Source organism: Lynx canadensis, chromosome A3 (genome assembly GCF_007474595.2).
Source record: "Lynx canadensis isolate LIC74 chromosome A3, mLynCan4.pri.v2, whole genome shotgun sequence".
Taxonomy (NCBI): Eukaryota; Metazoa; Chordata; class Mammalia; order Carnivora; family Felidae; genus Lynx; species Lynx canadensis.
The window spans coordinates 25,637,805-25,665,144 of NC_044305.1; the positions used below are offsets into that span (position 1 = coordinate 25,637,805).

The window sequence follows — 27,340 nt, forward strand, 5'->3', positions numbered from 1 at the left end:
GTGACACTGGCCTCCAGTTCTCCATCTGGGCTCTAAGCTCCATCTGACCCCGATGCTCCAGAATTATCTGTCCCATATCCCACCTGGGGTTTGGGCCAGGAGAGGCAGGGTGGGAACAGCAGGAGAGACAAAGCATCACTCACATCACCGTAGGTAGAACTCAGCCCCGCCGTGCCTTCTGGGCCTGGGGTTCTGTATCGTGGGTGCCTGCCGGTTGGAGGGGTGGCCAGTAAGCCCCCACGGCCAGAGACAAATCCCCACGGGCAGCAGCAGCTAGGGTAGGAGTGGAGACTCAGACTATTATTTTCTTAAGTGCCTACAATGAAACACGTGGGCAAAGGCAGTAAAATGTTGTTGTAAGGGGCTGGGTCCTACTGAGAGGAGGATTCACCGAGCCCCAGAGTCTCGCGGAAGTCTTCCCCTGAGGTTGACCTGTCCTGACCCCTAGTGTCCAGCCAGATGGCCCCTAAGTCAGCATCTGAGGTCCGAGAGGGGACCCCGAACCTCCCTCCAGGTGAGGGCTGTGCACAGGCCTTTAAGAAAATTCCCCGAGGCCTGGTAATTGCCACATCCCATCCCTACCCCTCACTACCTTCCTCCCCCCATGTCCTTCCCTCCCCCTCTGGGCAGAGGCCTTGACCCTGCCACGGCTTTTACCACCGCCCTGAGTTCTCCACCCAAGACGCCGCCCAGAGCAGCACACAGCAGAAGGATCAAGGGGCTTTGGTTCAGAAAAACCTGGGTCCAAAGGGACAGTCACAGAGCCAGGCCAGGATGCCCCTCCACCATCCTTGAGGGGCAGGACAGTTTGTAAACACAGAGTTCCCTGGGGTGGAGTGCCTGGTGGTGGGGGAGAACAGGCACAAGGCAGTGCAGGAGACAAACCACCTCCGGATGGCTGCGGGGCCTCACTCCAGCCATGAGGCTGAACCAACTTTCAGATGCAAACCGCTCACCCTAGTGGCATGAACCACTGACCACAACACCAAGGAGCCTCCGAGGCCCTGTCCCTATGCTTCACCTGCTGGACAGCTGGGCCAGGTGTCTCGGGGGAGGGGATTCTCCCTGCATCCAGCCAGGGCCTCATCAGGGGAACGCGGCCAATCTCCAAGACAGCCTGGCGCTTAAGGGGGTAAAGGGACACACAGCCTGACCTCCCGGCCTGGAGGCCTCTGATATCTGCAAATATTTATTTTCTTCTCCAGGACTCTAGTGAAGAAGGAGGTCAATAGAAGGAGGTCTGTATCCTCTGGGTCTGGCAGGGGTGAGCCAGGGACAGACAGGACCCCCATGGGCCTGGTCACTGTGCTGGACGACTGGAGACACAGTGGGCCACCTCAGAACCCGATGCGGGAACTTTTCATGGAGGACAGAAGGGTGGTATTCAGGGGTCTTGAGAGCTGCTTGATGGACGAGGCAACAGGCATGGGGGTGGCCGACCTCTGCGCGATGTACCTGGATGCCTGGGACAAGACCGAGGGGGAGGACTGGAGGTACGGGGAGGTGGACAGGCCAGACTCCAGGAACCTGGAGAGTCGCTGGGAGAGAGGGAGGCAGTGGGCGAGCTGGTCGTGGTGTTGGGCACGGTCTCCCTGTCAGCATCCGGGTCCTTCTGGCGGTTGTGGGTCACCGGGTGGGTGCGCTGACCCTGCTGCCCCAGGACGTTGTGCAACACGAGGTCAGACGTGTGGGTGGGCGACAGGTTGTTGAAGTGCAGGCTTTGGTAGATCTGAGGTGAAATCTGTGGGGAACAGAGCAGGGGAGTTTGAGGGGTTCACCCAGAACCAAGAGCAGGCTCACGGGAAGGATGGGCCAAGTCTCCAGAGTACCGTGGCTGTCACTGATGTCCACAGCCTTCCGGAACTGCAAGCCCACTGTGCTCCAGGCCCGGCAGCCAGCCCTTCTCCTGGGGTTGGCAACAACGCTTTGAGGTCAGCACTGGACCGTCCCCATCTTAGAATGAGGCCTCAAGCTGGGCCTGATTGAGGCTCAGGTGGGAGGAGCCCCCCAGACAAGCTCCCACCTCTCCTGTCAGCACTCACCAAGCTGCGCTTTGAGGCCCATCTCCAGAAGGCAGGAATGTGGCCTCCCTTTGCACTGACCTCTCCCAGCCCGGGACAGAGGGGTTCTCTCACTTCACTCGGTGCCCATCACAGAGGGAGGAAGTTCTCATAAACGCCCCTATGGCAGATGCCTCTGAAAGGGGCTGGAGTCTGCCCAAGCAAGAGGCTTGCTTAGATGGGGCTCAAAGTCCCCGGCTCTTTCTTTCCCCAAGCAGAGCCCCCCTTCCGTTCCCTGTGTCTCTCACATGGCACCGGGAGACCCCGTGTCTGCTCTAGAGTAGCCCACAGTACGGAGACTAACAACCAACCAAACGCACAGCCACAGACTTTGGGAAATTCTTTGAAGGCTATCAAAGTCCCAGGTCCACAGAGAACCTCCTCCCATAGGCCCGATGAGGTGTGTCCTCAAAGACAGAACCTGTGTCCATGGCCTTGGCCAGGGCCTTGGCAAACAAATCAACCCAACCAGCTTCATCCCAGAATTCTGTTAAAGGGCTGGTGCTTCCCTCGCCCCCATGAGAGGGCCCTGTGGGCTCAAGGGAGGCTGCTAATGGAGCTGGGATCCCCAGCCTCCAGCATCTCAGGGAGCGAGCCCCACCCTGCCTCACCTGGTACTTCATCCAGCCATACTGCACGTTGGTGGACCGGAGTCCAGGACTCCGTGACCGGTCCTTAGGCTTGTACACGGCTCCCACAACTTTGCTCTCCTGCAGGAGTCACGGGCAAGAGTGAGGCCTCAGGGCTGACGGCTGAGGGCCCCTCTATGCCCCCGGGTCCCCCACCCAGCCTCACCCGCTTGCCCTTGGACTCCCACTTGCACCAGCTGCTCTCAACGTCTTCCTGGGAGCGCTCTCCAGCCCATGGGGACGTCTGGGTTATCTTCTGCAGGTTGGCCCAAGCTTCAGCCTCCATGTCTGGCTTCCCATTCAGGAGAGCCACAAGTGCCGCCTCCTCCTGCCGCTGGTACACCAGGGCCTCAGCCAGAGCCCGCTCCTCCCTGATGGAAGGCGCTTTCCTTCATAAGATGCCCTCACGCCACAAGCAGCCTTCCCGGGGAGCACAACGGGTTTCTCCCGCCTGGGCCCGATCCTCTTCTACCTTCTTATCCCTCTCCTGAGGTCATACTGCCCAGGACCAACACTAAACAGGTGTCCAATTAACATCAGCAAAGACTAGATTAAACGGACCCCCAACAAGTCCTGAGACCTTTCCTAGCACCCTGAGCTCTTCCCATGGAGGTCTAATACCCCATCTTGATCTTACCTGGTCCCCCCAAATGTGGAATATTTAAACATCCTCTCCCTTCCAGGGAAACCCTACCTCTACCTTGTTTGATAACGCCACATAGGACCGTAAAGAGGTATGCCTTGACAAGAGACTAGGAGCCACAAGGACTGTACGGGTGCCTGGAAAACTCCTACTGACATATCAAAACCCAATTCCAGAATCTCTTCTCTTATGAAGCTTCTCTTTTACTTGATCCACCCAATGAGGTGATTGTCCTCTGAGCCATTCCTATTCTTCATAGTCTCATCACTTATCAGATAAAACAACAACCATGAGTTTGCGTGCCAATCTCCCCAAGTGGACTCTGAGTTCTCTGAGGCAGGACTTGTATCTGGACCTCTAGAACCTAGCACAGAGTCTGGGAGTCAGCAGGACCTTGAAAAATATTTTTTTGGGATGACCCCAAATTATCTGAGACTTGGTCAGGAATAAGAGTGGAACATGGGTGGAGAAGGAACCTGTAGAGGAATGAAGCAGCAAGCAGCCTGACTTTCCTGTGGATCAGGGAAATAACACAAGTGTGTGTTCAGGACCAGAGCTCTGGGCACTGTCCTACCAGGACCTCTAGCCACATAGAAATGGCCCTAGCAGGGAAGCCAGCCCTGGCAAATCTGAACCGGGCTCTGGGGCAGAGGCCCATCTAACGGCTTGCCTTTCTATACTTTCTGCTGATTTGTACCACTCAAACTTTCAGTGGACCTGGGCTCTTAGGCCATAGCTGCCACCTGTAGAGTCAAGTTGCCTGCAAGTCCCAAACCTTTGGCCTTTACCAAATATGCCCAGTGCTACCCAACCCAGATGAGGCTGCCTGGGACCTGGGGAGGCTCCCAGCCTCCCCCTCCTTGGGCCAGCAAATACCAGCTGGGCTGTGATAACTCACTGCAGCTCTGAATGGAAGGCCTTCTGGGCAGCAACTACAGTGTCATCCTCCTCCTTTGAGTTTCTTCTCAGTTCAGGATCACCAACCATCTGAATATCCCGCAGCCTTTTCCAGACACTCAGGCCGAACGTCCCTGTGATTTAACCAGAACCAACTCAGTCACAAGAAGTGGCCTACCTCCCTTTCTCTGAACCTGCTACCCCTCACCCTCCACCCTCAAGACTCAGCTAGCAACCCCTTACCCTTGGCCCACACTTCATGATGCTTACCACATGCCAGGCATTATGCTGGCTACTTAACAAATACCTGAAGGAACTAGCCTTAGTCCTACAATACGCTTGGAGCTCAGGCCAAAGCATCCTGCCCCACATGTAGGCTGAGATGGAAAGACCTCTATGGCAATGAGGTCAACTGAGTGATCTTCAGTTGGGCTTAAGCAGCTCATGTGTAAAGTAGCAATGACATAAAGTGATCAGGCACCCACCAGACATGAGATTGGGGTGGCACTAGAGAGGAGAAAGGCTGGAGGAGAAAGCAGGTAGTAAGAACAGAGAAACATGAGTCCTGCTTTAGGGCAGGGCGTGGTGAGTAGTAGGCCATTGTCCTGCTGCAGAATTTCTAAAAATTAAAAAATATAGTTAAAAACTCATATTTTAAAAACTCTTGGGGAGCTGTAGAAGCAAAAAAAGAGTAGATGAACTAGGGGTGCCAGGGTGGCTCAGTCAGATGAACATCCGACCTTGATTTCAGCTCAGGTCATGATCTCACAGTCTTGAGATTGAGCCCCGTGTCAGGCTCCGCACTGGGTGCAGAGCCTGCTTGGGATCCCATCTCTCCCTCTTCCTCTGCTCCTCCCCCACTCGTGCACATTCTCTCTCTCTCTCTCTCTCTCTCTCTCTCTTTCTCTCTCTCTCAAAAAAAAATAGATTAACTAAAATTACAGAAAGGGGGATGGTGCCTGAGTGGCTCAATTGGTTAAGGGTTTGACTTCAGCTCTGGTCATGATCTCACATTTCATGAGTTCAAGCCCTGCATTGGGCTCTCTGATGTCAGCACAGAATCCACTTCAGATCCTCTGTCCCCCCTCTCTCTCTGCCCCTTCCCTGCTTGCTCTCTCTCTCTCAAAATAAATAAACATTTAAAAAATTTTAATAAGAAATAAAAAAATAAAATTATAGAAAGGGAAGAGTCCTTCCAAGAAGAACTGAAATTGAGATCTGATTCCTTCTCTGGGAGTCTGGGCACAGGCTGAGTGAGAATCAGGCTCGGCTTAGGCAGAAGGAAGCTCCTGGAAGCAAAAGAAACCATCGGAGCTTCTGCCAGCCATTCTGGCTGGCAGGATGGGATCAAGTCTAGTGAAATCCCAAATGCATAGACATGTTTTCCATAGGACATTTGCTGAGCACTAGGGGAGCTGAGGACCTGGAATTTGGGTTAGACAGATAGAATGAGGTTGTTGGGAGACAAAGTCCCACTGGAGGAAAAAACCTTTGACAAACACAACAGACTTCACCCTTGAGACGATTTCACAATGGAAGATGGAAGAAAACCAAGTCTTCCTAAAGCTGCAACCTAGACCCAATCCAGCTCAGTTCCTGACAGCAATGAGATGAGCAGCCTTGTACAGAGCAACGAGCACATGTGCTGGAGGAAAATCCATCAACTTCCGTCTCTGTGGTTCTTTTATACAAAGTCTAGAAAAGTCTTGGCTTTGGTTTGAGGAGGGGTTGTTTCATTTTGGGGGGTTTTGGAGAGGTAGGTTTTTTATGCACTTAACATATAAAAAGACAGAAAAGTATAACCAATAATAAAGAGAAGAAATAGGCATTAGAAATAGACCCACAGATAATTCTGACACAGGAGTTAGCAGATAAAACTTTATTGCAAATAGTTATATAAAATGAAGGAAAATATGAACAAAATGAAGGGAAAGAAGGAGAATTTCAACAATGAATTGTATTCTACAGGAAAGAACCAAATCGGTATTCAAGAACTAAAAAAAATATGAAATTAAGAATTAACTGAATGGATTTAATACCAGGCTGCATACAGAAGGAGACAGGACTAACGAATTGGAAGGCAGGTCATCAGAAAATATCCAAACTAGAAGCAGAGATAAAAAACAAACAAAAACAAAAAAGAAACAAACAAAAAAACAGAAAGAACAGAACAGAGCATAAGAGCCATATGGGACAGAGTCAAATGTTCTAACATACATGTAAATTGGAACTCCATAACGGGAGGAGAGAGAGAATGGGCAAAAGCAGTATTGAAGAGATAATATTTGACAACTTTTCAAAACTGGTGAAAAATACCAACCTCCAGATTTAAAAAGATCAGTGAACTCCAAGTGGGATGAATACAAATAAAAGCACACTAGGAACGTCATAGTCAAACTGTTGAAAACCAAAAGCAGTCAGAGAGAAAAGAAAAATTACTGTCAGAGTAACTTATAGTTGACTTAAAAAAAATTTTTTTTTACATTTATTTATTTTTGAGAGACAGGGTGAGACAGAGCACAAGCGGAGGAGGGGCAGAGAGAGAAGGAGACACAGAATCTGAAGCAGGCTCCAGGCTCTGAGCAAGAGTTCAGCACAGAGTCTGGTGCAGGGCTTGAACCCATGGACTGCAAGATCATGACCTGAGCCAAAGTCGAACACTTAACCGACTGAGCCACCCAGGCACCCCTACAGTTGACTTTTTGCGAGAAAATATGGAAGCCAAAGACGATAGAAAAGTCTCTTTTTCAATATTGAAAGAAAATTAACTTCCAGCTGAGATTTCTATGTCCAGTAAAAGAGTCTTAACATTTTAAGACAAAATAAATATGTTTTCAGATACAGAAAGCTTAAGGATCAGTACAGATGGACTCTATAAAAAATAATAAAGGAACTTCTTCAGACTTAAGGAAAATGATAGCAGACAGAACCCCAGTATTTCAAGAAGGAATAAAGAGCATCAGAAATGGTAAATATGGGTAAATATAAAAAGAAATAGGCTGCTTACAGTAACATTAATAACAGTGCCTTGTGGGAAGACATAACATATTTGAAATAAAATATATGCTAGAGATAGCATAAACAGTGGGGAGAAGAAAGTAAGATTCTTGCACAAGAAGTGGTATCAGGTCAAGAGTGTATATTGTAACCTCTAAAGAGTCTCTAAAGAACACGGAAGAATAATATAAAAACATACAACTAAAAAGTTAATAAAGGCATAAAACAAGATAATTGATTTTTTAAGTTTATTTATTTATCTTTGAGAGAGGAAAGCACAAGCAGGGGAGGAAAAGAGAGAGATACACATGGAATCCCAAGCAGGCTCCAGGCTCTGAGCTGTCAGCACAGAGCCCAACACAGGGCTCAAACTCATGACCCACGAGATCATGACCTGAGCTGAAGTCAGATGCTCAACCGACTGAGCCACCCAGGTGCCCCGATAATTGTTTTTAAATACTTGATTAATGCAAAAGAAGAACGAAAAGGAAGAATAAAGGAACAAAGAATAGAAAAACAGTATCAAGATGATAGACTGAAATCATATAAGTAATTCCATTAATATTTGAATGGACTAAATATACAATTAGAAGATAATATTGTCAGGATGAAAAAAATAAAACTAAATACAATGCTGTTTAAAAGAGGCACATATAAATATAAGGACAGAGATAGGTTGAAAAGTCATGTTGGCAAATGTAATGAACTTCCAGTGGTCAGATGAATAAATTCTGGGGATCTAATGTATAACATGGCAACTAGAGTTAACAATACTATATTGTATACTTTAAATTTGCTAAGAGAGTAGATATTAAGAATTCTTACCTTGCACAAATACTATGTGAGGTGATAGATGTATTAATTATCCTGATTGTGGCGATCATTTCACAGTATATGCATATACCAAATCATCATGTTATACACATAAAACACCAGCTTACTCAGTCTTTTTTTTCTATATTTCTATTACTATGTCTTCATAGTCACTAACCCCTTCTTCTGTAGTGTCTAATTTGCTATTAATCCCATCCAGTGTATTGTTATCTCAGACACTGTTATTTTTTATTTCTAATTTCAATTTGGGTCTTTATATATATATATAAAGACCCAAATTGAATATATATATATATATTCGAGTTCTCTCCTTAACATTTTGATGTTTTCTTCTACCTTTTGTAACACATGAAGTATATTCATAATATTATAGATTTACTTATATTATATAATATTATATCTATATTTCATATAATACAGATGTAATTTATAATATTACAAATATATACAATACATACTAGTATATTATGTATATTATGTATAAATTATAATACCTCAGGGATTACTATTCTTTGCTGCCTGCTGTCTAATGTCTGGAAACTGTCACATACATTTTGTTCATGTTTTTAGTTGTTTAAAGCGAGAATGTAAATCCAGTCCTTGTTAGTCTATCATGTCTGGAGCCAACAGAAACGACAGGCAATAGAAACAGACCCAGAAGTGAACCAGATATTAAAGTTATCAAAGACTTTAAAATAGCATTGGCAATATGTTCAAGGATATAAACTATAAAATGAGGAATTCCATCCAAGGACAGGAATAAAATAAAAATAATCAAAGAGTTTTTTACCCATATAAGAGCTAAAAATGCGAGGAAAGGAATAAACCTTTGATAAGAGACAAGAGACCAAGGCTGCTTTCAGCCCTGACAGAGTAATGAGAGGAGGATAAGCCCAGATGAGTGCTTAGTGAACTTTGAACAGCCTCACATGGCATGACATACTATAATCCAGGATGTTCAAGCCACAGGGCAAGTCTGTAGCTACCCACCAACTCTTTCCCTCAGGCCTTCACAGGGTATATAGTGGCAGTCCAGTGAAGGCTGGGGGCAGGGCAGAAGAGCTGAGACATAGACCATGCAAGTATCAAGTGTAAGAAAGCATACGGTGCTTTTTCTGTGATGGCTATAAGGATATATGTATACTTTCTGAAAATTCATCAAGCTGAACCCTTTTGGTTTGTGTGCTTTACCTTATATAGGTTATAACTCAACAATTAAGTTTATTTTTCTATTATTTGAGAGAGAGGGAGAGAGTGCACATGAGTGTGCAGGAGAGGTAGAGAGAGAGAATCTCAAGCAGATTCTGCTGTCAGCACAGAGCCTGACATGGGCTCGAACTCACAAAGTGTGAGATCAGGACCTGAGCCAAAATCAAGAGCCAGACACTTAACCAACTGAGCCACCCAGGCACCCCAAGTTTATTTTTAAAAAGAGAAAGGAATGTGCCTTCTCAGATACGTGATTTGCAAAAATATACACAGGCAAATAATGTTGGGTGGATGGGTGGGGGGTTAGATGGACAGCTGATGGATGAATGGACACACTGCTGAACGGACAATTGGAAAGGCACATATCCTGTGATACTATTTGAGCAAAGGCAGCTGCTATGGCTTGAAACTCCACCCCATAGGATATAAGGTTTATGCCAGTTTATGCTCTAACAGGGACAGGACCACAATGGGCCATGTGGCACGGCTGAACTTCAGTAGGACCCATACCAACGGTGTCACCGGAGAGTTTCCGAGCCTTGACATTACAGTCCTGGCCAGCACTGATAACCAGCTGGAAGGTATCTACATACAGGATGTCTGCCACACTGTCCAAATGGTCCTTCCAGGTATTCAGAAGCTTGGGAGGAACCAAGGAAATGGTCTGGCCAGCCACAACCTACAGGGGACAACACAGGAGAACTACTTATCCCAAGACACAGGTTCACCAGAGGGCACATGACACTGGAGGCAGCAGAGCCCTCTGGAAGGATCCTGGGACACGGTCCCATGGCCCACGTCCCAGGGTCCTAGTTCTAGACATGTTCCCACATTAGCTTTCTGGTGACTTCAGGTAAATCCTGGTACTTCTCTGGCCCTCACTGGTCCCTTTGATAAAATCATAAAAAAGCATTCGCATATTGCTATATTGTTTACCAGATGTGTCTATACAGATTATTCCATTTGAATGTCATAACAACCTTACAGGATGTGTATGAGTCTCACCATTTCGTAGAGGAGAGAACTGAGCCCAGAGCCACATAGTGGTGAGGCTAGGACAAGAAAAACGGACAAAGGATGTGAACAGACAATTCCCAAAACTATACATGACCAATAAAATAAGGAAAGATGTCAACATCACTAATAAGCAAAGATAGCTTCATTAAAATTAAAGGAAACCATTTGTATCTAAAAATCAGCCAAAGGTTTGTTTCACTTTGAACATTTATTTATTGAATGCCTTCTCTAAGCGAGGCACTCTGATAGACCCAGGGAACGCTCACTCGGATGAATACCGCTAATAATAAATACTTTATGTTGGCAAGGATAAAGCAGAATAGGCTAATAATGTGCAAAACTCTATAAACTTTCTGGAGTGTAGTTTGGCGGTACACATTAAAAGCCTTGGAAAGATTTATGCTTTCTCCCCATATTATTTCCATGAGATAAATTACCAGATGCACGAACAACTACAAATAAACAAAAAAAGATCTGTGAAAAGGAAAAATTGTTCTACCATTTTTCTACCTTTTAAACACAGTTTTATTGAGATATAATTCACAATTCACCCATTTGAAGTGCTCGCTTCACTCATTTTTAGTATATTCACAGAGTTTGCAACCACCATCACATTCAATTTTAGACCATTCCATCACTCCACAGTTGGTATAAATGGAATCATGCAATATGTGGTCTTTTATGACTGGCTTCTTTCACTTAGCATAATGTTTTCAAGACACATCATGTTGTAGCGTGGATCAGCACATCATTCCTTTATGTATCTGTTCAACAGTTGTGGACATTTGGGTTGTTTTCACTTCTAGGCTATTGTAAATAATGTTGCTATAAACACTCGTATATAAGGTTCTGTGTGGACACCTCTTCATTTTCCTTGGGTGTATATTTAGAGGTGGAATTCTTGGGTCATATGGTAACCCTATGTTGAACTTTCTGAGAAACTTAAATCGTTTTCCAAAGTGGCTGTACCACCTTACGTTCTTACCAGCAATGTATGAGAGTTTCAATTTGCCCACAACTTAGCCAACATTTATTATCTACAGCTATCCTAATGAGTGTGAACGGGGATCTCATCATGGTTTTGATATACATTCCCCTAATGGCTAATGATGTTTGGCATCTTTTCATATACTTATTGGTGATTTGTGTATCTTCTTGAAGAAATGTCTATTTAGATTCTTTGCCCATTTTTAACTGGGTAATTTGTCTTTTTATTGTTGATGTGTAAGATTTCTTTGAATATTCTGGATACTAGTCTCTTATCATGTACATTATTTGCAAATATTTTCTCCCATTCTATATGTCATCTTTTCACTTTCTTATATGGTGTCTTTTGTAGGCCAAAAGTTTTTAAATTTGACAAAATTCAATTTATTTGTTTGTTTTGTTGTTTGTGTTTTTGATGTCATATTTAAGAAATATTGGGGCGCCTGGGTGGCTCAGTCGGTTAGGCGTCCGACTTCGGCTCAGGTCATGATCTCACGGTCCGTGAGTTCGAGCCCCGCGTCGGGCTCTGTGCTGACAGCTCAGAGCCTGGAGCCTGTTTCAGATTCTGTGTCTCCCTCTCTCTCTGGCCCTCCCCCGTTCATGCTGTCTCTCTCTGTCTCAAAAATAAAATAAAAGTTAAAAAAAATTTTTAAAAAAAGAAATATTGCCTAACCCTTGCGCCTGGGTGGCTCAGTCAGTTAAGCCTCTGACTTAGCCTCAGATCATGATCTCATAGCTCTTCCAGCCCCACATTGGGCTCTGTGCTGACAGCTCAGAAGCTGCAGCCCACTTTGAATTCTGTGTCTCCTTCTCTCTCTGCCTCTCCTCTGCTCTCTCTCTCTCCCTCTCTCTCTCAAATAAACATTAAAAAAATTAAAAAATATATTGCCTAACCCAAAGTCATGCAGATATCTCCCTATGCTTTCTTCTAAGAGTCTTATAATTTTAACTCTTCCATTTAGGTCCATGACCACTGAAAGTTAATTTATGAAGTAAAGTATGTTTTCCTTTATGTTGTGTGTTCATTCTTTGCTGTGGATATCCGGTTTTCGCAGCACCATTTGTTTAAGAAGATTATTCTTTCTGGGGCCCCTGGGTGGCTCAGTCAGTTAAGCATCCAACTCCTGATTGTAGCTCAGGTCATGATCTCACTGTTCGTGAATTTGAACCCCACATCAGGCCCTGCACTGACAGCATGGAGCCTGTCTGTGATTTTGTCTCCTGTCTCCCTCTCTCTTTGCTCCTCCCCTGCTTTCTCTCTCTCTCTCTCTCTCTCTCTCTCTCTCTCTCTCTCTCTCTGTCTCTCTCAAAAATAGATTTAGAAACATTTAAACAATTATTCTTTCCTCCATTTGATTGTTTTGGTACCTCTGTCAAAAATAAATTGATCAGAAATTTGACAGTTTATTTTTCCACTCTTAATTCTATTTTATTGACCTATATGTCTATGCTAATGCTAGCACCACACTATTTTCACTGTAGCTTTGCAGTAAGTTTTGAAATTGGGAAATGTGAGTTTTCCAACTCTGTCTTTTTTCAAGATTTTTGGACTATTCTAGGACATTTGCATTTCTGTATGAATTTTAGGATCAGCTTGTCAATTTCTGCAAAATAAGGAGTGGGGATTGATCGAGTACACTGAATTAATTTGGAAAATATTGTTATATTAACAAGATTAAATCTTCCAATCCATGAACATGGGATATCTTTCCATTTATTTAGGTTGTCTTTGATTTCTTTCAACAGTGTTTTGTAGTTTTAATAGCACAAGTTTTGTACTACTTTTGTAAATTCATTCCTAAATATTTTATTCTTTTTGATGCTATTATAAGCTGGATGCCTTTTATTTCATTTTCTTACCTACTTGCCCTTCCAGTAAAACATTAGTAGTTGAGGAATTTCCCTTCTACTCCTTGTTAATTGAGCGCTTTTATCAGGAAAGGGTGTTGGATTTTGTCAAATGCTGTTTCTGTATTTATTGAGATGATTATGTGTCTTTTGTTCTTTATTCACTTAATATGGTGTATTACATTGATTTTGGATATTAAACCAACCTTGCATTCCTGGGATAAGCCTCACTTGGTCATGATGTGTAATCCTTTTCATATGTTGCTGGATTCAATTTGCTAGTGTTTTATTGATGGTATTTGCATCTGTATTCATAAGAGATATTGGCCTATAGTTTTATTTTCTTGTGATGTCCTTGTCTGGTTAGGTTATCAAGGTAACAGTGGCCTCATAGAAAACTCTTTGGCAAGAATTCTTGAAGAATTGACATTAATTCTAATTTAATTATTTGGTAGAGTTCACCAGTAAAGTCATCTGTACCTGGGCTTTTCTTTGTGGGGAGTTTTATTACTAGTTCGATCTCTTGTGATATTCAAGTTTTCTATTTCTTTAAATTTTCTATTTCATTTTGAGCCCATTCTGGTAGTTCATATCTAAGAATTTATCCATTTTCTATCATTTTTTTGATAATGAAAAATTAAAAACTGTGCTAATGTCTGACAATAAGTTAAATAAATGATTGTACCTCTATACAGTGAAATATTACTTCATCATTAGAAAGGCTGATTTTCAAGAATGTTTGATAATATAGAAAATTCTAGTTACATACAGTATAATCCCAATTTGTTTAAAATATATCATTATAACACTAAGTGCAGATGGTCGGGAGCACAGATTCTGGAGTCAGACTTGAGTTTACGCCCGGGTCCAACACTGGCAGTTGTGTGAACTTAGGTCCCTCCAGCTCTTCAGTTTTATCTTCCTCATCTGAAAAGTAACATCTCTCTCCCAGAGCAATTATGGAGAATCAGTGAGAGAACACATAAAAGCACTTATCACAATTCTTGAAACACATTAAGCAGTAAATAAATGACACACATTGTTGTTAATATAACAATTATATTAACATTACAGATTCCTCATATAGTGAACCCATGGGTGACTTACTCCCAACAGATTTGAATGCAGTGACATTTGACATTTTCTTCTTACTAAAACCAGACTAGACATAATATCTTTGTTCAGAGATTCAAAAAGCACCTAAGACTGCAAGATGGCTATCAGAACTGCAAATGCATACAACCCTTTAATCTAGAAATCCCACTTCCAGGAATTTATCCTTCAGGCATATTTTTCACACATATGAAACAACATTCACTCTTCACTTCTGTTAAGAACAAAAGATTGAAAACAACCTCAATTTCCCTTCAAAGGGAATTATATCAATAACATGTCCTATGGTTTACTACACAGCTATAAAGAATAATGTACTAGGGGCGCCTGGGTGGCGCAGTTGGTTAAGCGTCCGACTTCAGCTCAGGTCACGATCTCGCGGTCCGCGAGTTCGAGCCCCACGTCAGGCTCTGGACTGATGGCTCAGAGCCTGGAGCCTGCTTCCGATTCTGTGTCTCCCTCTCTCTCTGCCCCTCCCCTATTCATGCTCTGTCTCTCTCTGTCCCCAAAATAAATAAACATTAAAAAAAAAAAAAAAGAATAATGTACTCATATGCAAAGATCTCCAAGATATATTATGGAATAAGAAAAACAAGGTGAGCACCAGTGTGTATGACATGCTACCTTCATGTAAAAACAAGGAGAGAACTTTACACATTTCTGTTTGCATAAATAAACACTGGAAGAATAACCAAAAATCAGCAGAAGTGGAACAAGAAGTTTTTCTTGGTTTTGGGCAGCGGGGAATAGGTGTAGGACTAACAGTCCTTACTACAGGCCTTTTGCCACCTTGAGTTTTTAAAATCTTCGCTAGTGTATAACATACATATAGAAAAGTGTACATATCATAAATGTAATGAATAAACTTTCACAAACTGAACACAGCTGTATGACCAGACCCAGATTATGAAACAGAACATTGTCCATCCACCAGAAGTCCCCCTCATGGCTCCTTTCGACCAATCCATGCCCGCACAAAGATAATCACTTCTAATAGGGTATGTTTGTTTTGTCTGTTTTCATACTTCATATAGATCGAACTATGAAATTTACAATATATACTCTTTCATGTCTGACTTCTTTAACCTACTTTGTTCAAATAATTACCCATTTTGTAATGAATAGTTGCAAACCATTCATTTCTAATGCTGGGTATTATTCTATATGGTGTGTATAGCACAATTTATATTTCAGTCTACACTGATGGACATTTGGGTTGTTTCAAATGCGGAGTTATTGCAAATGGTAATTATATCAATGTTCTTTTTTTTTTTAATTTTTTTTTCAATGTTTATTTATTTTTGGGACAGAGAGAGACAGAGCATGAACGGGGGAGGGGCAGAGAGAGAGAGGGAGACACAGAATCGGAAACAGGCTCCAGGCTCTGAGCCATCAGCCCAGAGCCTGACGTGGGGCTCAAACTCACGGACCGCGAGATCGTGACCTGGCTGCAGTCAGACGCTTAACCGACTGCGCCACCCAGGCGCCCCAATGTTCTTATTCATTATCTTTTAGAGCACAGGCTTCTCTTGGATATAAACCTAGCAGTGGAATTGCTGGATCATAGTGTAGACATATTCAGTTCTAGTGGGAACTACCAAACAGTTCCCCAAAGTGATTACACCAATCTACATTCCTGCCAGCAATGGAAATTCCAGTTGATCTACATCCTTGCCAACATTTGGTATTGCCTGTCTTTTTAGTTTTAGTCATCCTGGTAGGTATGTCGTGGTATCACATTGTGGTTTTAATTTGCATTTTCTTGATAACTAAGGAAAAGGTTCTCAGCTTCGTTAGTCATTAGGGAAATATCAAGTGATTTTTTACTATGTAAATATATTACCTACTCAAGAAAATACATAAACATTTTCATTATCTTAAAACGAATTCATGAGTCCAGGGCCTTCATCGCAAAGATTAAAGCCCATAGAAGCGGTGTGTGTGTGTGTGTGTGTGTGTGTGTGTGTGTGTACATGTGCATGTGTATGCAGGTGTGTATACTTGTGTTTGACTGGTTAATGGTGACTTCTGGCTAACAAAAATGTCTCCACATCAACCAGACAACATTGAACAAGAAACACGAAAGACTCAGAATCTCAGGAAGAGAGCCATGGCCCCAGATCATTAGTGGGGTTCAGATTCCCCCAGAGTCTTCCTACCTCCTTCTCCTTCAAGGGGATGTAGTGTGGAAGGTTGATCTGGACCCGTTCAGGAATTAAGAACTGGAACTTGCTTGTTCCATTGGGTTGAAGTGGACACTTGTCACTGAATGTGCAATAATCTTTGATGTCCCAGATCTAGGCACAAAATGTGGGTTAGTGGCCCAGCATCCCTTGACACCAACACCAACTCACACTGTGGGCCCCTCCCAAACTACTTGTCTTCACTCTGAGGTGTGAGTGGGGTAGTTCTCACTCACACCTCTGAGATACCCAGACACTCGGGTCAGAAGGGGTCCAAGGGAACTTGTAGGCCAGACCTATTAGCCGGCAGGCAGAGAGGGTGTGACTGGCCCAAGGACAAGACATTCTTGCCCCATGGCTCACCATAAATTATGAAGTTGGCTGCTGAGACCCCTGTTCATAGAGAGATGCATAGCTGAGGGGTGAGGGAGTTGTAGGAAGAGAACGATGGAATAGGGGACCCATCGGGAGAGGCTTCTTGGAGGGCCTTTTGGAACCACGTCCTCACTCATTTCCTGGGCACACCAGAGCAGAAGAGGACTTTTACTGCCCACTGTTTTACAAATGAAACCAGTACCCAGAGGGAGCAGAGACTAGGCTAGCGCCACATTTAGCGAAGAGGTGGCCGGAGCTTGGCTGACGCCGCCCCCTCAATCTCAAGCCAGTTCCTCCTCACCTTGATGTATCCTTTACAATCCCCTGTGACGAGGATCAAGTCTTTTTCATCAGTGGCCATGGCGCCCACAACCACATCCCCCTTGTCTTCGAAGTCCACAGGGAACTTCCCGAGCAGACCTCCGCCTCCATGGATGGACCAGGCATAGATGTGGCCATCCACGCAGCTGCTCAGCAGGGTGGCTATGTGTGGCAGGCGAGGCCTGGTCTGCAGGAAGATGATCTGTGCGAGAGAGGTGGGCCAGCTCAGCAGTGCTGTGAGCCGGGACTCACCCTGGCCACTGTTACACGGTGCTGAGGGACTCAGGCAAGTCACCCCACCCCTGCTCCCCCAATTTCCTAGATGCCCAGTGAGGATGGTGATGATCCACCACTCTTCCTACGTAGCTGGTAATGAATATTGGCTGCACTATGAGCTCCTTGAGGGGAGGAATTGGTGTCTTTTTTGTTCATTCTTTTATCTTTAGCAACTATAGTCGTGTCTGACACATGCTACATGATCAGTGAAGATTTGTTGAATAAAGACATACAAATCTGATGCACCCCAAGACTCAAAGAAGAGTTTCTAAGACCTGTAACTCCACTCAAAGCGATTTGAAGAACACACTCGTTCTCCTTCATACACGTCTATGGTAAGATGCTATATTTTCCAGCCAACTGCCAAGAAAGCATCTTAACCAAATTCTTGCTCAAGTCTTGTTGTGATCATGCCTTTTGTTAATTCCCCCCTCTGCTCACTTTCACCTTACATGTCACTCTGTGGCCCAGGCAGGGGTGATGGGGGCGGACAGCTATCATGCATGGCTGGCATGAGAAGAGAGCTGCTCTCCTGGCCCCCATCCTACGTGAGGCAGAGAGCACAAGCGGTAGAGTGAATCAGACCAGACGGGGGAAATTGGAGGCTATATCAGAATTCCTGCTATATCAGGAATATCCATTCCTGCTATATCAGAAATTACAGTGTGGTGGCTTATGTGTCCCCAAAACATGTCACCAACAGCAAAAATTCTGAAATATCCTGATTGTCACACATGTCCAAAACAAAATGCTTAACCTACTTCCTGTTGGCCCAAATGCCAGGGTCACAGAACCAGGAGTCCCTAAACCAAAGACAAAGGACAAGCATTTCCCCCATTTTATGCAAGTGTACTTGCACGCAGTACAAAACGTGGATGGCACAAATGAAAAGAAACTTAAATCACCCACAAAATGCCAATATCCAGAAATAATCACCGTGAAGATTTTAATGCAATGTCTCTTTTTTTAATGTTTTTATTTTATTTTTTTTGAGAGAGAGAGAGAGAGAGCATGAGTGGGGAAGAGGCAGAGAGAGAGGGAAACACAGAATCCGAAGCAGGCTCCAGCCTCTGAGCTGTCAGCACAGAGCCCGACGTGGGGCTTGAACTCACGGACGGTGCGATCATGACCTGAGCCTAAGTTGGACACTTCACTGACTGAGCCACCCAGGCACCCCTAATGCATCGTCTGTAAAGACTTTCATTATATTTTTTAATCATTAAATATACATGCAAGAATAGACGAAAATACCAATGGAAGAAGAGAGATCCCAGAAATAGACTATAGAAGACTCTAATATTATATAAGAATGATAGAATTTCAAGCCAGTGGAGAAAAGATAAACTATGCAATAAATGGCTTTGAACAACTGGCTATCAATTTAGAAAAACAGTTTTAGATTCATATATCACACCATACACAAAACTACTTAGATGGGACAAGAAGATGACTAAATAAATATATAATTATAAATGTCTAGAAGAAAATATAACAAATTTTCTGTGATCTTGGGATAAACAATGCCTTTCTCTCTTGTCACAAAGGAAAATAACAAAGATGGCTAGATAAAGACTAAAACCTCAGTGTGATATCACAAAGACAGATGAGGTGAAAATATCTGCAATACACAACAGCAAAGGATTCACTTTCCAAAGCACATCTAAGGAGCTCTAATAAATTAATGCCAAAAAGAATAGACAAGGGATATAAGTGGATGCTTAATTCATGGAAGAAATACAAATGTCTAACGAACATATAGAAAGCTCAATATTACGAATAATCAAAAGAACTTTTTTTTTTTAATTTCCACCCACCAGACTGGCAGGAATTAAGAAAAGGCTAATATCCATTCCTGGCTTAGTGTAAGAACAAAGGCAGACTCACACACTGTTGGAGGGAAGTCTTCTTGGAGAGCAAAATGGCTTCGTCCATTGAAATGTAAACTGTGCTCACTTGGTGAGCCATCAATCATACTTATGGAAAATCTAGCATAACTGCACAGATAAATCTATAAGGATTTCAATCACACCTTTGTTTATAATAGCAAAAAACTAGGAACAACTTAAATGTCTAATCAACTGGGCATTCATTACATAAATTATAGTGAATCCAAAGAAATATACCGCAGCCAGGGGCAGATTTACCAGTGAAGTTCATAAAGCTTAAGGCAAAGTTCAAGGTCAAGTTCAAGGCCCTTCCAAGGTCCTGGGAAGAATTAGCAACTTGTGGAGACTTATAATTGTCAGCTGTAAGTTTTAAAATTTATTGTCCTTTCTCATCCAGATGGCTAACAGACACATGAAAAAAATGTTCCACATCACTCATCATCAGGGAAATACAAATCAAAACCAGTGAGATACCACCTCACACCTGTCAGAATGGCTAACATTAACAACTCGGGCAACAATAGATGTTGACAAATCACTAAATTTTTTTAAGGTATTTGTTTTTTGTTAATGTTTATTTTTGAGAGAGAGAGAGAAAAACAGAGCACGAGTGGGGGAGGGGCAGAAACAGAGGGAGACACAGAATCTAAAGCAGGCTCCAGGCTCTGAGCTGTCAGCACAGAGCCCCATGTGCGGCTCGAACTCACAAGCCGTGAGATCATGACCTGAGCCGAAGTTGGACTCTTAATCAACTGAGCAACCCAGGTGCCCCATGAATTGCTAAATTCTATTCTTGAAATCATTATTATAATATATGTTAACTAACTTAGATTCAAAGAAAGAAAGAAAGAAAAATTTCTAAATAAAATGTAACCACATTGATCTCTATATCAAGAAATAATAATAATAATAATAATAATAATAATAACAACAACAATAATAATAATAACAACAATAGTTCTAGGAATAATTTTTTAAAAAGTATCTCCTGGGGCGCCTGGGTGGCTCAATCGGTTGAGCGTCCGACTTCGACTCAGGTCACAATCTCACGGTTCGTGAGTTCGAGCCCCGCGTCAGGCTCTGGGCTGATGGCTCAGAGCCTGGAGCTTGCTTCTGATTCTGTGTCTCCCTCTCTCTCTGCCCCTCCCCCATTCATGCTCTGTCTCTCTCTGTCTCAAAAATAAATAAACATTAAAAAAAAAAAAAAGTATCTCCTCTGAAAGACTTTACATACACAAATCTATAAATGACTAAATGATGTAAATATTTCGGAGTTTCATGAACTTGAGAGTAAATTTTTTAAAAATCTTATCACAGCTCCCTGCTGCTGTATTTCCAGACTGGAGGAGGGAGGACATAGGGTAAAGAAGGAAATAAAAGTATTCAAAGTGCGGCCTCTCAAAAAAAGAAAAAAAGAAAAAGAAAAATTGTCATTTCTTTTCTCATTTTAAGTAAATTTTCACTTTTGTATCTCATTTTTTATTCATAATTTTGTGTTATTTTCCATAAATGTGCCAACCAAATTGTGTAAGTTTTAGGCTCAAAAAAGCATAGATTGGCCCTGTCTATGAAGCCATTAACAAGAATGAAGTAGATGGATTTATATGTATTGACAGCAAAGGTTGTCTGCTCTACATTGTTAGATTAAAAAAAAAAAAATCCAGCAGCTGAACTACAGTCTCAAATGCTCCCAGTCTTGTTTAAGAAAAACAAAACCAGGGGCGCTGTTTGGCTCAGTCGGTTAAGCGTTCAACTCTTGATTTCAGCTCAGGTCATGATCTCGCGGTTCGTGTGTTCGAGCCCCAGATCGGGCTCTACGCTGACAATGTGGAGTCTGCTTGGGATTATGTCTCCCCCTTTCTCTGCCCATCCCCCGCTTGCACCATACCTGTGTGTGTGTGTGTGTGTGTGTGTGTGTGTGTGTGTGTGTGTCTGTGTGTATCTATAGCAGGATAGATCTATCAATAGATCGAGATATAGGCATATAAAAATAAATCTTGGAGTGCTTGGGTGGCTCAGTTAAGTGTCCGACTTCGGCTCAGGTCACAATCTCACAGTTTGTTTGAGCTCTGTGTCAGGCTCTCGGCTGACAGCTTCTGACAGCTCAGAGCCTGGGGCCTATTTCAGATTCTGTGTTTCCCTCTCTCTCTCTGCCCCTTCCCTGCTTGTGCACACTCTCTCTAAATAAATAAATACAATAAATAAATAAACATTTTTTAAAAATCTCAAGGATGCACACTTAAATTTTTTATCATTGTCATTATCACTGTTAAAGTAAATTTTGTCATACTCTAGATCAAGTATTCTCTTAAAATGTGACTCCTCATAGCTACACAGGATTCACCAAAATGATGTGCCACAAAGATCTTCCCATTTCTGAACTGGGGAAAACTGAAGCTTCCTTCCCCATCCTTTCTGCACCAGCCCTGGGACAGCTTGAATGGGCAGGCCGAAGGTGCGTGATGGGGAGGGACCTTTGCAGGCTCAGAGAGGGCCGTGGGCCTGCGAGAGCACACAGTCGGGGCTGTGCGGCCAGTGATCAGGAGTGGGCACAGTGAAGAGGGGCACAGTAGGATACCCCACCCTGGACAGGATGGAGCGGGATCCGTGTGGTCGGAAGGCAGGTAACCAACACTATGCCTTTTGCACTCTGCACCTGGCCCCTGAAGCCTCAAAGACAGTCTCCTGCCCACTTTGGAAAGAGCTTCCCAACTGAGGTTGGACATTCCGGTCTCACTCCACCCAGTGGTCTCAGACAGTTCTCAAGTGCAGGGGGACTAAAGGTCTGCCCGGAGACCCCTTCAGAAGAAGCTGAAGCTACCCATGTCTTTCAGAGGGATTTGCCACTCCCCACCTATCTGGTCCTTTACCACTAAGGAAAGGGCCAAGGACTGGGGTTCATCCACAGATGGTAAGAGACACGGCTGTGCCTGGATCTATTTCCTGTCTCCTTCCACGTGCCCTTATCTGCCATACCCCGCAGTCTTCAGACATGGCCAGACAGAAACAGTGGCAAAGGAGACCTGACAGGTAAGACTCCCCCAGGAGTCCTTGCCCCAGTCCACCCTCTCTCTCATCCACTAAGGAAAGGCTGGGACTGAGGGTGACCTAGGAGCTCCGGACCCTCTCCAGGACAGCATCCTGAGAAGTTCCACGGTCTACCACCCAGTAACCCAGAGGGAAAGGACTTTGCTGCTTAGGAAACAATGGGGGTGGAAGACAGAGTTATTTGGAAGCCAGGAAGGAGAGTCAGCATCAGGAAACAATAGATGCTGGCGAGGACGTGGAGAAATGGGAAGCCTCTTGCACTGTTGGTGAGAATGCAAACTGGTGCAGCCGCTCTGGAAAACAGTGTGGAGATTCCTCAAAAACTTAAAAATAGAACTACCCTACGACCCAGGAATAGCACTACTAGGAATTTACCCAAGGGATACAGGAGTGCTGATGCACAAGGACACGTGTACCCCAATGTTTATAGCAGTACTTTCAACCATAGCCAAATTATGGAAAGAGCCTAAATGTCCATCAACTGACGAATGGATAAAGAAGATGTGGTTTATATGTACAATGGAACACTAGTTGACAACGAGAAAGAATGAAATCCTGCCATTTGCAGCAAGATGGATGCAACTGGAAGATATTATGCTAAGTGAAGTCAGTCAGAGAAAGACAGATATCATATGTTTTCACTCATATGTGGATCTTGAGAAACTTAACAGAAGACCATGGGGGAAGGGAAGGGGAAAAAATAGTTACAGACAGAGAGGGAGGGAGGCAAACCATAAGAGACTCTTAAATACAGACAACAAACTGAGGGTTGAAGGGGGTCAGGGGAGAGGGGAAAATGGGTGATGGGCATTGAGGAGAAGGGCACTTGTTGGATGAGTACTGGGTGTTGTATGTAAGTGATAAACCATGGGAATCTACCCTAAAAACCAAGAGCACACTTTACACTCTGTACATTAGCCAATTTTACAATAATTTATATTAAAAAAAGAAGAAGAAGCAGGCCAGCCTTAGACATGACTGCCAGCCCCCCCCCCCCCCACACACACACACACCAGCCATAGTACCTGGAATTTCACCAATAGACATTCAGTCCTTTGCATATAATCTCCAAAGATCCTGTCAAGATTCATGATACAAATCCTATTACACTCAGATCACCAGGCCAGATTACAAAAAGCCAAGGAATTGCTAACAGTAATAGCACAAATAGTCAAGGATGCAGACTTTGCAAACAAATAGATCTGGAATCAGGCCTTGGCTCAGCCATTTTCTGACAGTGAGAATCTTGGGCAGGTCACTTCACCTCATTGAGCCCCAGTCTCTTTATCCACAAAATGGAAATAATAATAGTACATACCCACCAGGGCTGTTTGAGAGAGAGAAAAATAATTCATGTAAATGTTGAAGCTCACATCTAGCAGATACTAAGAGCTCAATAAGTATTAACTACTCTGATATTATTAATAGGCTGGAGTATAACACAACGTATCAAAAGCTTCCTAAGAGTGCATTTCTAATCCTGGGACATAGACAAGAGAGCTAACAATTCGTGTACAAAGATGTTCCATGGCAATGTGAGCTATAAAGGCAAAACCTAGCAATCTAACCTTCTACCAGCGAGAGCAGGCCGGCGGATAGGTACCACCTACACCAAAATACCACGCGGCTGCTAAGAGAGGGGCCGTGGCCTCCCAACCACTGGCAGGGAGAGATGCCATGAGGTGGTTGGGTGAAAAAGAGCAAAATGGCAGAGTAGTGTATGTATAATCTGATGCTATTTGGTGAAAAAATATTTAGAGGTACATATACACATTTGTACATGTATATACTTGCGTATGCACAGAAAAATGTCCACAAGGCTACAACACACCTTAACACTAGTTACCCCTGGAGACGGAGGAAGAAGGTAAGTCATTGTTTTACTTTAGACACCCCTATAAGGCTTGAATTTTTTCATTTTAAGTGAAGGACATGTACCACTTCCTAATTAGAGAGAAACGCTCTTTCTTGAACATTCCAAATAAGCTCTTCTGTGAGGGCCTTTGTGCCTACTGCTCCCTCTGCCAGGGTCACCATCCTTCCAATGACAGCAGGCTTCAAGCTTCTGTGAAAATGTCCCCTCCTCTGTGAAGCCTTCCCTGATCCCCCTATGTAAATAGCTATGCTCTCTCTACCTCCCATGCCACCCCCTACCCTCGCCTTGGCTTTCTGGGTTCTCTGCTGCACTTGCTCACCCTGTGACCTACCATTTATTTTACTAGCTAGTTAATCGTCTGTCTCACCCCACTACAATGTCAGTTCCGTGAGGGCACAGGTTTTCGTTTCTGTTGTATTCACTGCTGCCTGCCCAGGGCCTGGCACATGGAAAACACTCAATGAATAACCGTCTGGGCCCTGATGGGACCAGGTCACAGTCAAAGGTTGGGCTTTGAGTCATCTACTTCGGTCAGACTCAGAGGCTGAAAGGGATGGGATCTTTTGAGCAACCCTGGTTCCAGGAATCCACCCTTTCAATGCACTCGCACAAGTGCATAGGGGCATCTGCACAAGGATTTCCGTGCAGAGCTGCTCAAAGTTACAAACTGGAACCAACCTACATTCTATCAAGAGAAGGCTGGCTTAAGAGTCTGTGATACATGCAAATTATGGGGCACTATGCAACTGTTACCAAAAAAAAAAAAAAAAAAAAGATAAGTTACAAAAGAATAAGCTGGATCTAATACTGATACAGAAACATATCCATGGCATGTAGTTAAATTTTAAAAAGCAAATGGCAGGACATAGCTATATTTTCATCACTGGTCTAAAAATAAAGGATGTGAGCATGTAGACAAATTTAACACTGAAGAAGAAGGAAAAAAACAAAGAGGAAGCTAAACCAATCTACCAATTCGAGCAGTGACAGGGCTGCTACTATTGGGTACTGTGCGGCTGCTGCCTTTTTTTTTTTTTTTTTTTTAACCAACTAGAACGCTACTTTTAAAGGTTTTTAAAAAAAGGTTTTTGAAAAGTAATCTCTACACCCAACGTGGGCTCGAACTCACAACCCCAAGATCACGAGTCGCATGCTCTAAGCCAGGCAGGCGCCCCTAAGGCACTTTTTTAAAAGAGGGAAAGCACATTTGCAACGTGGAGGAGAGACTGTCCAGCTGCTCGCAGCTCTCCACTCCGCCACCGCAGGACCCAGCCCTGCCGGCACTGCCCCCCTATTCCCAAGTCCCTGCGCCCTGGAGCTGGGAAGGGGACGGTGCTGCCACACCTTAACACAACTATGATTTGGGTTTTCACTGGGCCCCTGGTAGGTCTTAGGAAACCGACAGCCTCCAAATTACCTTTGTTTGCACATCAAAGCTAGAAGGGGCCTGAGTGTCACTTCATCTATGGTGACGGCACAGTGAGGGGCATCCCGGTCAGAAGGGGGAAAGGTGCAGGAGGAAGGAAGAAGAACAAGAATGACCCAAGCCCCACTCCATATTGTACGAAAACACCCTCCCAGAGCACAGGAGGACATTTTAACAGTGGCTTCTGGCAATGCTGCTTCTCCTACATCCCAGGCCATCCCACCAACCGGGCGCGGGGGGGGACCCTGCACCCTCCTCCACGCATATACTCAAGGAGCCTCCCCCAGACAGAGTGGCCCTGAAGCCAGAGTCCTGAGTGGTACCTTCACCTCCACCATGCCTCTCCAGGTCCCAGGGAGAACCAGGTTGGCCCCTTAGGCTCATAGGCCCTCCCCTTCCAACCCATCCTGATTGATCCCAGACCCACCCACCCCCCAACCCCAGCTCATACCCCAGACCCTGCCTGAGCGTGGCCCACCTTCTCCACCGATGCATTGGATTGCAGCAGAACCTTCTTCTGGAACTCCCCTCCTCTCCTTTGAGCATCTCTGAGAACTGACTGTCTGCCATAGGGTATTCTAAACGGCTTAGGGCTTTCAGCACTGAGAGGTTTCTGGAAAGCAAAATGGGCCTCCCAGGTCATCATGGGGGCGGCGGGGGCGGCGGGGGGAGACCAGAGGCAGATGCTGAAAGAACGAGCACCCCAGCCCCCCGTCAGTAAACACACCGACCTGTGAAAGGGACAGCCAGGTGTCTAATGGATCCTGCAATAAAGACACGCCCATGCTGGGGAGTCTCCATTTTGAGTAACCAGGAGCTTCCTCTGTCGGGGCAGAGACTTCAGTCTGCCCTTGGGGAAACCCTCTCCTTGTCCTGGAAGAGATACCCTGGCCAAAGGGGAGGGCTGGGGAGCGCATACTCATGGTTCTGGAAAGTGTGCGTGCGGTGGCGCAACCCCGACACTCCAGAGGTGGTCCGAGCGTCCCTGTAGGAACGCACAGTGCGTGCGTCTTACAGCAGAACGGGCCACGTGGGATCTAGGTCTGCACTGCTTACGCCGGACAGGCATCGCGTGGAGCCTGTCTCGAAGTGGCTTCTCTCTCAAGCCTCAGTTCCCAGGAACAGGAATCGGACTTCAATCGCTGAAGTATTCTGACCCCAGACCCACACGAGAGATACCGTATCCACCGCTGAGAGTCGGAGGCCAAACCACCCTGCTCTATCTCCTTACTCCCCCAAAATGAGAGCATCAGTCAAGCCTGGGAGGGTGAATCCTGGAGCAGAGAGGAGGGCCCAGTCTCCTCTGCCTCTGCTGAGTCTGCCTCTGCTGAGGCCTCAGGCCTCTGGAGCTTGGTCTCCAGGGAGATGAAGCTTGGGCGGGGAGGCTGGCGGGCCCCAGTGGCTCATCTCTGCAGGTTACACACGCTGGAGGACCGAGAAAATAGCCCAGGATCGAGCCTGTGACTCTAGGTTCCCTGGGTTGTCTTCCCTCCAGATCCTGCCCCCAAGCTTGTAGACGCTGGGTCCGTATTGGCCATGCTCTGGGAAGGGGCCGTGCCCAGGTTGGAGACAGCAGAGGGCAATGGATGAAGTGAACCTAACCAGGGAGGTGGCCCGCCTGGCTGCAGTGCTCAGAAGGAGCCGAGGGACCTAAAGGGGCTCTGGAAAAAGTGCCTCCATGTAAGAAAACACACACACACACAGCGAAGCCACCT

The 27,340-nt window shown here is 44.6% G+C and overlaps 1 protein-coding gene across 1 annotated transcript in view; it reads right to left on the reverse strand.

The window, feature by feature from the left end:
* Positions 1-698: 698 nt before the first annotated feature.
* The window catches only part of EFCAB8 (EF-hand calcium binding domain 8), a 39,100-nt gene continuing 12,458 nt past the window's right edge, over positions 699-27,340 (reverse strand). The window contains exons 6-14 of the mRNA XM_032592762.1: positions 26,357-26,662; positions 26,104-26,238; positions 17,094-17,315; positions 16,394-16,531; positions 9,780-9,948; positions 4,231-4,363; positions 2,856-3,060; positions 2,672-2,770; positions 699-1,741 (exon numbers count right to left, since the gene is read on the reverse strand). Of these exons, the coding sequence (XP_032448653.1) occupies positions 1,385-1,741; positions 2,672-2,770; positions 2,856-3,060; positions 4,231-4,363; positions 9,780-9,948; positions 16,394-16,531; positions 17,094-17,315; positions 26,104-26,238; positions 26,357-26,662 (1,764 nt within the window). The 3' untranslated portion in view covers positions 699-1,384. The remainder of the gene's footprint in view (positions 1,742-2,671; positions 2,771-2,855; positions 3,061-4,230; positions 4,364-9,779; positions 9,949-16,393; positions 16,532-17,093; positions 17,316-26,103; positions 26,239-26,356; positions 26,663-27,340) is intronic.